Below are 16868 nucleotides of genomic sequence, written 5' to 3'. Positions count from 1 at the left end.
AGACACTCTCTGATTCTCTCATGGAAAATAAATCATTACAAAAAGTATCTTGAGTGGAGCACTGCTGTGATGCATATTTTATCAGGCGCTACTTTTATAAAAAGCCATATAAAAAACCCCCTGACTCTCCAAAATAGCAGTGAAGCAGTAGTGCTTTGTATTTTGGTCTGATAAGGCTTGCCTCTGTAGAATTTAAGTTAATATAATAGTATTTTGTAGCATCAGTAAGATCACAGTGTTTCATTACAGATTTTATTACATGTGGTCTGGCTTATTTAGAAGCACCTAATGCAACTGCTGTGCCAGTGGCACATGCCTAATCACTGGATAGTCTTTAAGGTATTTATGGAGCACGCGGAACACTATTCTGGTCTGAGTTGAGCTTCCTTAGAGCTTTTTTTTTTTTTTTTGGTTTGGTTTAAACAGAACCTCTTCCCTCCCGTTAGTTAATTGAGAAGCTGATTGTGCCTCCAGAGGTGGTTCTCTTGTTCTGCTCAGTGACTGACGGGTAGGCTGAGAAATCTCCATTTTAAAACATCCTGCTCAGGCTAGTGGCCTGCAGACTGATTTGGTTTGTGGGATGTTCCAGCCAGCTCACCGCTGTTTTCCAGTGGTGTAGGATTGTTTGAGCAGTGGATGCATCCCAGAGGGTTGACTTGCCTCTTCCTATGCCTACCTGTAACTGGAGATGAACCATTTTGGCTCAGATGCGAGGTGGGTACCAGAGGCTGCTGGTGGGTGAGAGAGGACATGGCTGGTTGAGCAGTGGGAGGGATCTGAAGTTACTGTTGACTGCGTGGGGAGATGTAGTTGGCCCCAAAATTTCTTTCCAGCCACTGAGGCTCAAGTCATTCTGAAATACAGGATCCTCTGCTAGCAGGGTGGGTTTGGGTGACAGGGGGTGAGAGGAGTGTTGGCAACGGTACATCATTGGTGCTGACTGTGGCTCTGCCTCCAATTCTTGTCTAGACCTGGAAAGGGATGCTAACAGATAGGCAGCACAGCACATGGAAAATTAAACCAAAACCACCACCTTTCCTCTCATTCCCCTTTTTTTTTTTTTTTTGGCAGAAAGAGTACTGATGAGGCTTAGACCCAAAGAGATCGGTGATTGTGATGGAGAGGAGCCCAGAAAAGGGGAATGAGCTATACTGATAGCAAATAGAACAGAATGATCGTGTCCTCCATATCCTTGATTCTTCCTAACTGCGTGTTACATCCTTTTTGCCCACAGCTGATAAACTTAGGTACCTACTTAGGTGCCTACTTATCTTCTTGCTTAGAAATAAGAGGCTGTGTTAGTTCTGGCTATACAATGGTCTTCCTTGGAAGCAGTTGCTTAATTAATTCATGGAGTCTGGTTATCTCTAAGCTAAGGCAACAGTTTGCCACCAAGGAGGCCTCTCCCCTTCAGGATTTACCCCAGACTGATGGTGAGGCAGATGCTGGACCCCAGCGGGCAGTCGCTGCTGGGCTTTTCAGCCTCAACCTTGCACTGTTAGTGTTTTAACTGGCAATGGGAATTTGGGAGTGGGGACAAAGCAAAAGGTGGCATCGGACTGTGGGGCTGAGGTATAAAGAAGCAAAAAAAGGCAGTGGTGGTGATGGCCAAGTGTGGAAACATTGAGGTAAAAGGCAGTGTTAGCTGAAGAACCAGATGGGTGTAAATTGGCCTGAATAAATCCAGTTGGAAGTTGGATTTCTTACATCAGAACAGTGAGATTCTGGGACCGCTTTCCAAAGTGTTAGGAAATGAAGAAAAGCTGGTGTTTAAAACGGATGGATCCTGGTGAGCTGTGAATAGGTTTGAGAAGCGAAATAACAGAGGGCTGGATTCAGTATTAAGAAATCATTGTGTCTGCGGTAATTTGCTTTGAACTGGTGGGGTAGCACGACCCTGCTACTGGCTTTCACTCTTCTAACACTCTCTTGTCTCCGCTAGGTTGTTGACTGAGCTCGAATCTCCTTCTTGGTGGCCATTTAGCAGCAGGCTCTGGAAAGCGCCATTGGAAACCAAGCCAAAGGAAACTGCCACAGTTTCCGATTCGAAGAACCAGGAAGGAATCATAATTAGAATTCCAGTTATTATCACCCACAGAACAGACTCAAATGTCAAGCCAGGAAAACTCACGCTCTTCGCTTCTGGCCTGGAAATCAGTGACTGCAATTCTCAGGTCATTCACCGGTTTGAATCAAAGGATGTGGATGATATCAGAGTTCATACGCCATATGAAATCAGTGTCCGACAGAGATTTATTGGGAAGCCCGACACCTCTTACCGGCTCTTGTCAGCAAAGATGCCAGAAGCAATCCCCATCTTGGAGATGCAGTTTAGCAAGAAGATACAGTTTTTAGAAGATGCCCTAGGATTTGTTGGCACCAGGAAGTCTCCACAGGTAGATTTGGGGACGTCCATTTGGCAAGCAGGTATGTGGCAGGCAAAGCAATCCCATCCGTCAGCAGTAACACAAGCACCAAATGTTTCCAAGTGGTTTTCAAACTCAAAATACTGTATAATATTTACAAGGCAAATCCTCTCCCACCTGCCCCAACGATGAGACCGTGCTGATGATAAAATGCAAAAAATAACTGCTGGGTGACTTTAGACCATCTTGCCAAGAGGGAGAGGGTAGAGATGACAGAATCGTGTGGCCCTGTTTGAGTTTAGTTGGATTTACCTTCTACTTACCCCAACTACATTACCCAAACCTGTGCCTGTGGATGCTGGAGGTGTGTGTCCCTTGGGGGCCTGGCAGCTGGAACACGCCAGGCCCTCTTTAACGTAGTGCTCTCAGCTGGTGTTGTCACTAGCTCCACACCGCTTTGTGAAAGGATTAGCTTAATTTGAGTTCCAGCTACTGGCCTGGGTTTTAACTACAATGTCATTCTTTTTCGGGTGGTCACCAATTCAATATTGTGCCACTCTGTGGGGAGGGGTCATTAGAAATCCATTCTTCTCTCCTCACTGCGTGCTTTGGAGTCCTCTATCTTTGCTATTTTTCCTTTGGCAGTTCGTAGCTGGAAGCGTATTTATATTAAATCTGTCATCTGGTTAATTGTAGAAAGTTCAAAACAAATTTCCAGTCCAGCAGGTTTTTAAATAACTTACGGGATAAACATCATGTTAATTTTCATATCTTAAAAAATAGAATTTTGTTACTTGAGAGGTTCAGGTGTTTGGATTTAGGAGATTTTAGGTCTCAGATTAGGTGAATGCATAGTTTAGTCTTTTTAAGAAAATGCAGAGAAGACTGCATTCCCTTTCACAACAATAAGAATGACATTCCTTACTACTATTACTTCTAAAATTCCGGGCAGGGTTGGTTTTTTGTTTTTGTAATTCAACCCGGGATTCATTTGGATAGCTGGTGAATTTTTGCCTGTTAGGAATTTATTTCTCTCAACACGCCTGAATTCTCTGTTGTTCCTAATTGTTAGTGACAAAAGAGCAAATTGGTGGATGGATTTATTGCCAGCATATTAAAAACAAGTAGAAAAATGATACAGTAAAACAATAGATGAATCTATTTCTGTGCACCAAGCTAAAACTGGACTTCAGCAGGGAGGATAATGTCGTCTTGTTGTCAAGGGCCATAGCTTGGAAAAGCTTGTTAATTTTTAAGGAAGTAAGTCTTGGACATCTGGCACTAAAATGTCAGCACAACAACTTAGAGGAAAAACAACCTGCTGGTTTCTTAAGCACTGAGTTATTCCAACAAATTGGTGTTCAGTTCCTGATGGTCTTAAGGCTGGTTACATAAAATAATTGGATATACAGCCCTACTGTGCTTAATTTCCCACTGCTCTGCTCTGTTTGCATCTGAGTCAGTGAGTCAAGGATATTGCTCTCCTACCCCCACCTGCATTTTGACTGTTTAATTTGGAAATGTCAGTAAAGAAAACTGGAGGTTATGGAAATCCTGACTTCGCCAGCTCCACCAAAACCCTTGTTTGTTCCTTGCCCGGAGTCTGTCGCCTTCTGTCTTCTGTCGCAAGATGGCAGTCACGGACTGCGTTTTAACCTCTGGGTTTTTTCCATGGCTGCTCACATGGTGGAAATACTGATTTTTAATTTTTTTTTTTTTCTTCTTTTTTTTTCCTAAAGCGGGGAGGGGGGGAAGTCTGTGTTATGCATGCCCGCCTCTGTGTAGACATAAAATATATGTGTCTATTTTCAGATAGCGAATGTTGATTCAGAGATTTATAGGAGAAATATCCTTGCAGCGGAGGTACATCTGTCTCGGTGCACTATTCTTTGCCCTCGGTGGTGCAACTCCAAGATGTGAACATTTCCACAACTGTCACAGTCTCATCTGGATCCTGTCTGTTTATACTAATCCTGCCTTAAAGCTGGGCATATTGCACATTTGTATAACTAAATACTGAAAAAAACCCTCATCTTTCCTAAGAGATTTGGCTTGATTCCACCTAGGAGAGGAATTTGTGAAGAGTTTTATACACACTAGATTATCTGAAAGTATTTTTAGCTGCTTTGCATGTCTTTTCTGACTGTATTTTTGGACCAAGCTGCACGGGTGTTTAAATGCTCAGGACGGAGCAGGGAGGTTTTTTTTGTAACAGAGGTTCTTCTGTGCTGAATCAAGATTTCCTAGACAATAACCTCCTCAATAATGGCTGATAACAGCTACCTGGGATTAAAAGGCACAAGAAATCCTACAGTGCATCTGCAGTATAACAATCTGGGGCAGTGCTGTCTTAATCCTGTAGCTGAAGACTGGCATTCACAGGTTTTTGGTTTTTTTTATCCCTTTTGAGGCTGCTGAATTTTTCCTGCTTACCCCTGCGACCGAATGTTCTCAAAGTGTTTCCAGCACTTTGTCCAGAGGTTTGGTACCTTCTTATCCTCACGTGGTGGCAGCGGGTCTCCCCGTCCAACTGGGTGTAACAAAAACAAACCAAAATTGCTTTTTAAATGTTTCTGCCTTTCTATTCTATTCTCTCCCTTTTTTTAATTAGAAAATTGCTGGGAAATGCCAGATCTCCTTCCTCATCCCATTCTTTTTGTGCGCTGTTGTCATATCCCCCTCTTCTTCTTGTCCTCACCGAGATTAATGGAGTGAAATGGATAGATTTCTTGGTTTTAATGAAATAATTAGCATATAGTGACACTCAGCTGATAAGAAACACAAAGAATCTCATCTGGCTATTTGCTGCTGTAGGAAGGTCTGTCGTTCCCTCCCTGCTTTGGGGGAGATCACGACAGTAATTTACCATAAGCAGCGTTTTTCAGTGCCTGGTTCTTAGCCCCCCTGAATACAAGGAGCATTTGCACGGGGTAACACTAGCACAGTGAATGACTTGCTTGTCTTAAATCTTGACGGTGTCTGAGTTCAGTGACTCTCAGGCTGATAACCGAATAATTCCGGGGATTATGAGTTTGCAGTAATTACTCGAGAGGGATTTAGGGTTTGGTGCTTTCGGTTTAGCTTTTGTCTCCCTTTTCACGGGGAAGTAATGCTATCCAAAGCGGTCGGGTGTACACCGTCAGTTGGCCAGCCAGCTGGGCACCAGCTCTTCGACCTGGCAGGATGCTCTGGCATTCAACATGCTTTCTGTGCTGATGTACATAAGAGCTGCTGTCATTGCCCTGTCCTGGGTCAGGCCACGTGCTCGCAGGTGGCAGCAGTAGCATGAGCTTCCTTCTTGGTACCTCTCTAAGTGGGAAAGCTTTGGAGATGTTTGAAGTGCCTCTAGGCACTATGCCTCTAGCGTCTCAGGTGTTTAGCACCCATCTGCATCAGAAATAACAACCTTTCCTTGCAGCACGTCCCTGCTACCCTACTGGGTAGTATCACATCCTGCAATAAGAGCTGATGCTTTAAATAAAGGACAGGTGGCATGTTACGCGAGGGATTGTGTCCACATTGCTTAGCTGGGGGTGGCTGTTAGCGTCAGTGTTGCCCTTCTGTTTCAGGGATTTGCTGCCTTGACTCTTGGGCTCTGTCCCTGATTCATCACTTTTAAATTCTTTAATTAAAAAAGATTAAAGAAAGAAGAAGCAGCAGGTGGAGAATCATCATTTATCCGATTGGGAATCTGTTGCTGCTTCTACGCTCTCTGTTCAGATCATGGAATCACAGAATGGTTTGGGTTGGAAGGGACTTTAAAGATCATCTCATTCCAACCCCCCTGCCATGAGCAGGGACACCTCCCACCAGCCCAGGTTGCTCCAAGCCCCGTCCAACCTGCCCTTGAACCCCTCCAGGGATGGGGCAGCCACAGCTTCTCGGGGCAACCTGGGCCACTGTCTCACCACCCTCACAGCCAAGAATTTCCTCCTAATATCTCATCTAAATCTATCCTCTTTCAGTTTAAAAATGTTACCCCTTGTCCTATTGCTGCAATCCCTGATCAAGAGTCCCTCTCCAGCTTTCCTGGAGCCCCTTGAGGGACTGGAAGGGGCTCCAAGGTCTCCCCGGAGCCTTCTCTTCTCCAGGCTGAACCCCCACAACTCTCTCAGCCTGTCCTCACAGCAGAGGGGCTCCAGCCCTCGGACCATCTTTGAGATGAATCTCCACAGCCCAAAGCGAGCCCATTCTCCAGTTGTTGCCTTTAATAATGCCATCTCTTGTCAATCTGGTCACCTCCAGGTTATGTATTGTACAAAATACAGCTCGAGTCCTTTCTACAAGAACACAGTTTAATGGGAAAGTTGGATTAGGCATCTCTGAGTGTACTTGTCCCCTCGCAAACTGCTATGGAGCAATGCAAAGGTCAACCAGTTTGATGGTAGCGGTAGTTCTCTCCATCGGTACAGGAGATGGCAGTCTGACCATGGGAATTTCTCTTGCAGCCACAGGACTCCTTGGAGGAGTGGTGCAGCCCAGCTCTCTGGTGGGAGACAGAGAAGGGATTGATGATGACCAGGTTCAGCTACAGAAGCAAGAGAAAATCTCCCAGGAAGAAGCAAAAGAGCTTAAACAGGTATAAGTTGAGATCACGTTGATATAAGAATTGTTTCACTCCCTCTTCTTCCTTAATAACGTGCGTTTTTATCATCAGAAATATAGTCCTTGTCCTTAACAAAATATTTCTCTCCCTAAATTTAGATGGGCATATTTAAAAAAATAGTTAATCAAGCCTGTGATTAAAATACACTGATAACTTCATATTTGTTTTTAACTATTTTGAACAAATCAGGGATTATAGTAATATATATTAAGTGATAGGATTATGACACAAGGAAAATCCTTAACTGTAACCTGTTTTTTTCTGAAGATTAAGAAATTTAACAGTTAAATCATTTTCAGCTTTTTTGTGTTTTTCCTGTGCTGTCTTATTCTTTTTAGTGAGGAGTAGCGGTTCTATTTCAGAAATATCCACAAAGCTGAAAAAAGACTAATGTGCTCTAGGCAGTCCTGCTTTAGCAGGGGAGTTGGACTAGATGATCTCTAGAGGTCCCTTCCAACTCTGAAAATTCCGTGATTGCGTGAAGTGTTTTATAGACACACAGAGAGAATTGTAGCTAGGAAATGAGTATGCAGTCCAGCAAATTCATAAAGGGGAAATAGGTTGGAGATTTTACAAGAAAAAGATATTTATTTAAATTAATCCAGTCTGATATTGTTACTCGAAATGGCTCTTTAATGAGTTTCTCTCATAGCTGATGTTCAGAGTTTTAATGAAAAATCCCTCTTTGCTTGATCTGAAAGAGTGAACTAACTGGGAAAGCAAAGGATTATGGTTTTAGTGTTTTTTCCGTTAAAATAGGTTACTGGTGATGATCACAGCCACATCAGAAGACGTGGTTGGAGATTATATATATATATTTTTTTTTTCCCTGTAGCATTTTATTCTCCTTAATATTCCATCTGTAGTTTGGTGATAGCATCATATGAATTTTCTGCTAATTCTGTTGCCTCTTAGCCAAACCTGCAGTTTTCTAGACCCGTTCTTTTATTTTATAATTGAGAATTAGAACACAGTTGAGAGTCATGAGCTCTTAGTAGTGACTCGAGTGGCTAAAAATGAAAACTGCTTGCAGGAGAAAAATCTATTTATTAAAATTAACTAAAAGACAGTTGGGTAAGTGAGAGTTTAACCTTTGCAGAAGGGTAATTTCAGAAATTTCTGAAATTCTCTGTGCTGGATAGTGGACTAGAAACAGTGTTAAATGGCCAGTGTTATTTAAAACAAAACAAAACACTTTCAAGATTAACTAGAGCTCAAAAGACAATTCTGGTATTTTTTTATATCGCTCCAAGCCAAGAATTTTTAAGCCAATTAATGATTTGGGGTGAGCTTGTGGGGTGGTGTGAGTGGGGAGAGGATCTGAAAGCCAAACTGATGGGCCATGAATTGGCCTGATTTTTTTTCCCAATCATTGCTGAGCACCTGTTCCCAGAGAGTGAGACCTCTTTAATCATTATTCCAGTCATTAATAATTTTAAAGTACGTGCTGTAATTCCTATAAAACTCCTGTTCCTTTTCCCACATAAATACACAGTTTTAGACCCAAACTTGGCTCTGTGACCAAAATATGATCAAGATCTTTTGACTGAAATATCTTATTTGGGCTTTTTCAGAACCAAAATGGGCATTCACCATTGAATCATTCTCCCTTCTTCTCATGTTTTAAAGAGCTTCTCTCCGCGATCTGTCGTTTTATCAAAAACCAAGCATTTCTGAAGCAGCATTGACCTTTTGGAAGATTTTAAGGGAGAGTATTTCTCAGTAGTAGTTGTACAAATAACAGCAATCTATTATTCCTGTGTGCATGCACTTTGTACAGCTGTTATGTATTCAGAGGGGCTAGTTGTTCCTTCCTTAAATGTCAGCTTTTCAGCACTATAATTCTGATTTGTAGCCAGACCCAAAAAAACCTAAATACTTTATAAAGGACTGTTGATCAGGGACTACTATTGAAGACACATTTTGCTATACCTTGCAAACAAAAGAAAAGGCTCTCTAGGAATTGCTTCCTCAGGGCCAGTTCTTGACAGGTGAACACCAAGCTTTGTTGATGCTTGATCTTACCAGAGCAGTTGGCTGTGACTGGAGAAGCAGAGGAAACACAGGACGAGGAGTTCAGCATCTTCCAACAGGTTTTGTGAACTGGGAATGGAGCCTCTCGTCTTGTATAGACGGGTGTCTCTCCAGCTGCTCCCAGGCATTGTGCAAGCACTGCTTTTTCTCATTGCTCTGAAGCCCGAAGCAGAGTGAAATAACTCAGGATCTTTCCGTTCTGGTAGGAGAGAACGCGGTGAGGTTTAGAGGGGAAGTGTAAAGATGTGGAAGTGAAGGAAAGTGTGATTGAAGTCAGGAGCTCCTGACAGTAAAAGCGGATTTGAAAGGTATGGAGTTTGGGGATGTATTCTGATGGGGTTCAAGGGCAGCATCATGGTAAACACCATATGAAGCCTTTTGGGTATTGAAGTGAAGATTTTGAGGTGAAGATCTTGAAATTACATCTAAGCAGGGCATTTAATGCTTATCTAAGTTATGTCAAGGCTTTATCTAAGGTTATATTTGCCATATTCACTCATTTGATAGTTGAGAAGTGGGTTAAGTCCATGAATAGAAAGCAGGGCAGGGAACCAGGAGCTTTGTCTCATTTCCAGCTGTGTGGCTTTAAGCAGTCAGACATGAACTGGGTTTTAGGGTGCTCCTTGCTGAGGTGTTGCTCTCTGAGAGCTTCTTTGCACTGCTTCAGTTCAGCTCCCACACTGGGAATGAGCAGGATAGTGGTTAATCATGCTTTGGGAATGAGCACGATGATGGTTAATCAAGTTTGAAAAGCGTTTAGAGAGCGAAGGGGGAAAATGGTTACAAGTGCAAAGCATTAACGTGCATTGAAGACAATGACATTTGTGGCATCAGACTTCCATGAATGAACTAAGGGTATTCGAGGTCTTTCTGTTGGTAACTACAGTGTTTGCCTGAGCAGTTTCCTGTCTTGAGGTTTATTATGTTTTATTCTTTGATTATCTGTAGTCCAAGCACTTGTTTTTTTAAAAAACCAACAAAGTCACAAAGCCCGGAAGAGCTCAGCTCTGTCACCCTCATTACTTATGATGCGGGTAAGTCTAGCAGACCTTTTGAAGTTGGAGAAGTAAGAGTAAGTTGTGATAAACAGACTAATAGCTGTCACTCGTCCTCTCTCCTCAAAAACAAAGTACTTGTAGTAATTATAATAGATGTTTTGCCACAGGAATTGTCGAATGTTACTAAATTCCTTCCATTAGAGCTGGAAGCCCTGAGCGGTCTGCAGTTGTGATTGGGTGCCAGAGTAAAGAACCTCACTGGGACTTCATGGAGGGACGTTTATGTCAAAAACCACAGAGTTTGTGGCAGTGGGAGCTGTGTTCCTTAGCTGTGCTATAGAGGTGGAGAAAGAAGCCTACAAAGTTTCTGTGGTCTCTGGCGGAGCTTCCGCCTCCTGCCTCTCTGTGGCTGACATGATGGCACTGGGGGAGGGAGGGGATAGGATAACATTAGCTTAAGGGCTGTGGTCGCGGGGGGTGGGGGGAGGAGTTCACTGAATTTGAATTTATTTTGCCAAACCAGTGCTTTCTAATTTCCGAAACCATTCCTGCTAGAGAACTGGTGCCCTGATATTTGCTGTCTGCAGATCGCGTATGCCATGGAGACAGAGACAGTATTAAAGAATTTAATTCCGTTACATCTGGGAAAAAAAACCCGTATCCCAGTGCATATCTTTGCGACATTTGCTTCCTCGATGTCTTCTCGGATCTAGATGGTTCCATTTCAGCCCTTTACTACTTTCACAGTCTCTTCAGTGTTTATTTACCCTTTTATTGTGGCCTCATCTCAGGAAATCACAACCGTTACGTCAGAGAAAAAGAGTTTTGTGGAGGAATCGTTCATTCCAAGTTCTAAATACCAAATTTGCTCATGGGATGGCCTTGTTCCATGGCCTATAGCGATCAACAGACAACCGATCTTAACAGACACGTGTAATGACCATGCCCCGGATTTATTTTTTTGGAAGGCACAATACGTGGAGGGAACAGAGGTCCTCACAACAAACGCTTTGTATTTACTTGTGTGTAACTGAAGTATTTAGTGGTACCAAAATAAAAGGTGGTAGTTAAGCCTGTGGAGCTGCTTGAGTATTTTTTTCCAGACAAGGTCAGTGGTGTGTTAGTGGCACCATGAGTCCTTAGTCCTCCCTGAGAAAGTAAATAAAATCAGACTTCTGCATCAGTCCAAGAAGAAATAATGGGGGAAATCATCCACTAAGAATAAGATAGTAAACACTGACCCTTCCACGCTGTCTGAATAGCCACTGGCTCAAAAGAGCTGATGCTTTAAAATTTGTCAGCTTCAAATACAAGGGACCTGCTGTCCTGTCAGACTTGCCTGTTCCAGGGTTTTCTGTGCTCAGAAGTTTTGTGCGACAAGAGGCAACCTGATTTTTCTAGAGCAGGCGGAAGCGTTTTTGCTAGTGGCTGGTGTAGAGCTCCGGTATTCCTACACCAAAGGCAACCCTGGATCAAGCAGAAGGAATGTCTGCTTTGCTACAGGCAAGCGCTGATAGCAGCAATCCCAAACACGAAGTGTCCATAGATTTTTATTATGGCAAGCTACAACTGGCAGTACTTCCTGGACAATGACACTGTCTGTATCTTATTTTTACGGCTGGATACTCAGTGTATTGAGACGGTAGATCATATTTCACAAGCTTTAGCTAAATAGCACGACTGTGATGGCATCTCAGGACCCGAACTAAACTCAAGTCTCCATTGTGAGATCTTTAGGTTATAATCTCTGTTTGTACAATGCCTGACACTTTGGGTTTAGGTCTTCAGGTGGCGTGGCAAAGTGATGAAATAACAGGGCTAAGTACTGAGCAGATTCACAGGCTTGGAGTCCTCTCATGTCATTCCATCTGTGTCTACATTGTGATGGCCTCCAGCTAAAGCTGGTCACCTCAGCTCCTACTTGAGCCAAAGCAGAGAGAAATGGGAAGCGCTTGAACTCCTCCGTAAGCAGGTACATAAAATAGAAGAGATGAAGCATGACCTAAACTGCACTGCATTGTCTAGGTCCTCATAGTCTGTACAAGAACTTGGGGTAGGTAGCTTGGATGGACACCTTCTCCCAGAAAGGCCCAAGTCTGCTGTAGTTGAGCACTTGACACAGGGCAGATTTGGAGAGCCGTGACAAATTTGCTTCCTTGTTTTTGACAGCGAGAGCTCTGTGCGTGGGAATATTAGGTTAACTAGCCTGAAGTCGCACAGAAAATCTGTGGCGGAGCCATGGGCCTAAGTCAGACTTTCCAATTCATAATCCGGTGGAATAAATCTGAGGCTGTCTCAATGTGAGATTGCCCAGTGCCTGAGGAAATGTGTCTTTAAAACGTGTCTTTGATGGGCTCATACCTGCTGTTTGGCTTTGTGTAACAGATAGAGTTTCACGCTGAGTTTTCATGTCTTGGTTCACCGTCCAAATGACGTGCTGGCACAGAAGACAGTGCTGGTCTGAGCAGCTGACAGAACTGGAGCAGTGATAACAAGACATCTTGCCATCATTTCGCTTTGCAAAAACAGTGACCAGCTTTGGCCAGACTTCAGATTCCAGTAAGTCTCTCCGGCAAGCTCTGTGAGCTGTGCTGGAAAAGCATCTTAACAATTTCAGGTCCCATTGGATTGAGTAGCAGCGCTCAGTTTGAACAGTTGAAGATGCTGACAGACAAAGGGTTAAGGGATTTATTACCAGACTCTCTTAGGCAAAGAGAATTAACAGATGAAAGTGAGCCGCTTGCCTTTTATTTTTTGTGTGTGAGTAACCACATCATCATCGCCCACTGCTTTTCAAGGCAGAGCCTAATTGGCAGGTGAAGCGAGCAGAGCCCTGTAGCCGAGTTTCCATTTTACTGCTTTCGTATTTTAAAAGCTTTTCTGTTCTCAACAATTGTGTCTTTTTCTGTATTTTAAATGTTAAGCGTGCTCTGATGAACGCGAAGCCTATCAAAAATAATCTGGTTTGAAACTAAAAATAAACTCTTTTTCATAGCAAACCTGGGCCTTTTTGGGCACAATTTTGATTTACAAATAAATTGGGTGCCTCTTGGAGAGGTGGGGAAGGAGGAGTGTCCCTGCTTCCTTTCTGCATCCTCTGGTGCCAGTCCCTTCTTTGCTGTGTAGCTCTCTTGGACACTTGCACTGCCGGTCACCACATTTATGTGCTCACCTCAGTGGGTTTCATGAACTGAAATGTGTTGGGTGAGGACACAGCTCGGGAAAGCTGAGTTTGCCGCACTGCTAAGGGTGCTTGGTGATAAACCTCCAAAAGTATTCTCTGGAGTACTGCATCTAGCTTTGGAGTCCTCAGCACAAGAAGGACATGGACCTGTTGGAGCTGGTCCAGAGGAGGCGATGGAGATGCTGTGAGGGCTGGAACTCGTCTGCTGTGACGACAGGCTGAGAGAGTTGGGGGGGTTCATCCTGGAGAAGAGAAGGCTCCAGAAAGACCTTATAGCAGCTTCCAGTATCTGAAGGGGGCCTACAAGAAAGCCAGAGAGCAACTTTTTATAAGGGCATGTAGTGATAGAATGACGGGTAACGGGCTCAAACTGTAAGAGAGGAGATTTAGATGAGATATCAGGAAGAAATTTTTCAGTATGAGTGTGCTGAGACACTGGCACAGATTGCCCAGGGAAGTTGTAGATGCCCCATCCTTGGAGGTGTTCAAGGCCAGGCTGGACGGGGCTTTGGACAACCTGGTCTAGTGGAAGGTGTCCCGGTCCAGGGCAGGGAGTTGGAACTAGATGATCTTTAAGGTCCCTTCCAACCCAAACCATTCTATGATTCTAAGTGTGTGCCTTGCTGCAGCAGAAGGTGCTGAATGGCTGGAGGGACCGTTCTGGAGCATGTGTCAAGCCGTGATCTAGAAAGAGTTGGCAGACACTGCTGCTTCTGTTCTGCAGTGCTGGAAAACAAACTTTTGGATGCTCTTGTATAAAGCTTTCTAGTAAACTTGCTGAAAAAGGGTCAGCATGGACCATCTTTAAATCATCTGCAAATGACGAAACACGTCTTTCACTGCCATCCTTTAGGATATACTGAAGGAGTGAGGTCTCTTCTCTCTTAAACTGGTATAAAGAATTAAAAGTTTATTGGACTGGAGGCTGAAACCCTGTAATCTTCTCTCAGCTGAACATTGAAGCTGGCCTTGCTCTCAGTTGGGTGGAGTGGACCAGAAGACCCTCATATGTCTTTTCTAATCTTAATTATACTGTGACTTGATGAATGGTAGGAATCATTTCATATAGTGCTGGCTATTTATTTTGTGTGTTTTTATATATATTACATAAAATCTATGCAGAAGAAGTTTAAAGGAAGAGCTGAGGGAGAGCCACCTCTGAACTTCCCATTTCCAAGTAGTAAAGTTACTTTCTCAGGAGAGGCAAGACCTTACTTCAGACCTATGTCCTCAATCATACGCATGATAGATCTGATCCTGTCATTTTTCTTTTTGATGCGTATCCTACACACATCTACCGCCTCCAGTTTGGGGAATTCAGCCTGACTTTCCCGTTACAGTGAAAGAACATGAAGCGTTTCATTTGGGATAGAAACAGAGGATTTTTTAGCTTGTAGTTTTGGTAAGAACAGAAAAAGGTAGGTTAAGCTTGATCCATGGTTTATTTTGTATTTTTGCTTTGGCAGCCAAATTGCAGAACCAGTTATTCACACAGCCATATTTCTAACTGCTTGTGATTTATGGAAAGAGCTGAGAGATATTTTATGAGATAAATCTCACTACTGTGGCTGACGTCCAGCTTCAGTCAAAGCATTTTCTCTGCGTAAAATTCCTGTGCCATTCCAGCTAGATACAATATTCCTCACTGCTTTCCTCAAACCGGTAATTTGCCTAGCTGCAAACGATAGGACTGCTGGGGAATTCAGCCCCACATGTGGATAACGGGGCTGGTGATGTTTCACAGCAGCTTTCTGGGGCCTGATTATGTATATTCTAAAAGGAAAACAAGAGTTCACCAGTTGTAATGAAAACAAAATTAAATTAAACATGTGTAGAGTACAGTTCTTTTCCCCTATTTTACCAAAAGACACAGACTTATTTTGTTAGATGGGCTGCAGGTATCTTCCGTAGCATTACCTGGATGCGCATGTACCACAGCAGTTGATGTTGTGGGATAGTGATGGGATAATTTGCTTTCTTGGAGACTTTTATTGCAATTGGTTGAATAAACTGCTTTTATTAAGCAGGCAGTGAGAGGATATCCTCCTCAAGGACTCACCTGTGGATGCCTAAGGAAGCAGATCACGCTCTTGGGAGACCCCAGCTGGAGTACTGTGTCCAGCTCTGGGGTCCTCAACATAAGAAGGACATGGAGCTGTTGGAGCGGGGCCAGAGGAGGCCCCGGAGATGCTGGGAGGGCTGGAGGCCCTCTGCTGTGGGGACAGGCTGAGAGAGCTGGGGGGGTTCAGCCTGGAGAAGAGAAGGCTCCGGGGAGACCTTGGAGCCCCTTCCAGTCCCTAAAAGGGCTCCAGGAAAGCTGGGGAGGGACTCCTGATCAGGGAGTGGAGCCATGGGAAGAGGGGGAATGGTTTTAAACTGAAAGGGGGGAGATTGAGATGAGATATTAGGAAGAAATTCTTGGCTGTGAGGGTGGTGAGCCCCTGGCCCAGGTTGCCCAGAAAAGCTGTGGCTGCCCCATCCCTGGAGGTGTTCAAGGCCAGGTTGGACAGGGCTTGGAGCAATCTGGTCTGGTGAGAGGTATCCCTGCCCATGGCAGAGGGTTGGAACTGGATGATTTTTAAGGTCCCTTCCAACCTAAACCATTGTAGGATTCTATCATGTAGGCCAGCACTGACAACCTTTTTATGATCTGAATTGACTGAGAAGCTGGATTTCCAGTCTGTATGATACGATGCTTCCAAATCTCCCTCCGATACATCCGAGGGAAGGCAGCTGAGGTTTGCCTGTCAGGCAGGTGCTTTCAGTTCACGCAGCCGGGCTTATTAAGGGAGTAGCCACAAGAGGGAAGAAAAGGCAATGATATAACTCATGCCTTGAACTGCTGCTAAAAATGAGCCAGCGTTATAGGGTGAGGAATTAAGACAGATTTTTCTTGTGTTGTTTGGATCTCTGCTCTTGGACTTGGTTGTGTGAACTGATGAAAATTAAAGTTGAGTAAGACCCATAAGTCAGTGCACGGTATCATTATGGATGTCTTCTGGCTTTAAGAATGCATCAGCCTAGCTTTCTTTTTTCACTTTAGAGCCTTCTGCCCTGTTTGGACCAGTATCAATAGGTTTTTTCAGACAACAGGGTTTCCACACAATCTTGGAGCAGCTCAGGGTGTTTGCTTACAGCCCCACACATGAACAGTAATTTGCTAAGCATAGTGTAAAGTGGTTGATGTTTAATATAATGCTTGCAGCCTGGAATTGAGGTATAGCCAGTGCATCTGTTGTTTCTCATCTCGGGTACAGCCTGAGCCTCTTGGCCGCCTTGACGTCCGTTCATACCACACCACCCTCCAGTCCCTTGAAAATTATTTGTTTTGTTGCCCAAGTCTCACTTTTTCCCTTCTGCTCTGTCTAGTGACACTTCTTTCTTTAGTGGATTGCAGTAAAACAGCATTTTCTGCCCTTTGACCTGGTCCCTGCATAACCTTGCTACGCCTTCGGCCACGTGGTCGCCTTTTTTGGCCGCGTTCTCTGTCTGCGTTGGCTCTCAATGTGTGCAACCTGTCAGGACAAGCCACTGCTCCGAGATGCAGACGTACCAAGGAGATAACAACAGAGCCAGCATAAAGCTGATGTTTACATTGATTTTTACTTCTAATTTATTCCCTTCCTCGTATAACCCTAACATTTGAGATTCGATTTTTCTGGTCTTTAGTTCATTGTTTA

The 16868-nt window shown here is 43.8% G+C and overlaps 1 protein-coding gene across 12 annotated transcripts in view; it reads left to right on the top strand.

The window, feature by feature from the left end:
• The window catches only part of SNAP47 (synaptosome associated protein 47), a 45216-nt gene that overhangs the window by 11429 nt on the left and 16919 nt on the right, over positions 1–16868 (top strand). For 6 of the 12 annotated variants that reach the window (XM_054191038.1, XM_054191041.1, XM_054191043.1 and 3 more), the window contains exons 3-4: positions 1943–2427; positions 6815–6945. In XM_054191038.1, the coding sequence (XP_054047013.1) occupies positions 1943–2427; positions 6815–6945 (616 nt within the window). The other 6 variants (XR_008464804.1, XR_008464805.1, XR_008464806.1 and 3 more) reach the window with 5 other exon arrangements.

This window comes from Rissa tridactyla, chromosome 2 (genome assembly GCF_028500815.1).
Source record: "Rissa tridactyla isolate bRisTri1 chromosome 2, bRisTri1.patW.cur.20221130, whole genome shotgun sequence".
Lineage (NCBI taxonomy): Eukaryota > Metazoa > Chordata > Aves > Charadriiformes > Laridae > Rissa > Rissa tridactyla.
This window is presented reverse-complemented; position numbering and strand designations above follow the sequence as displayed.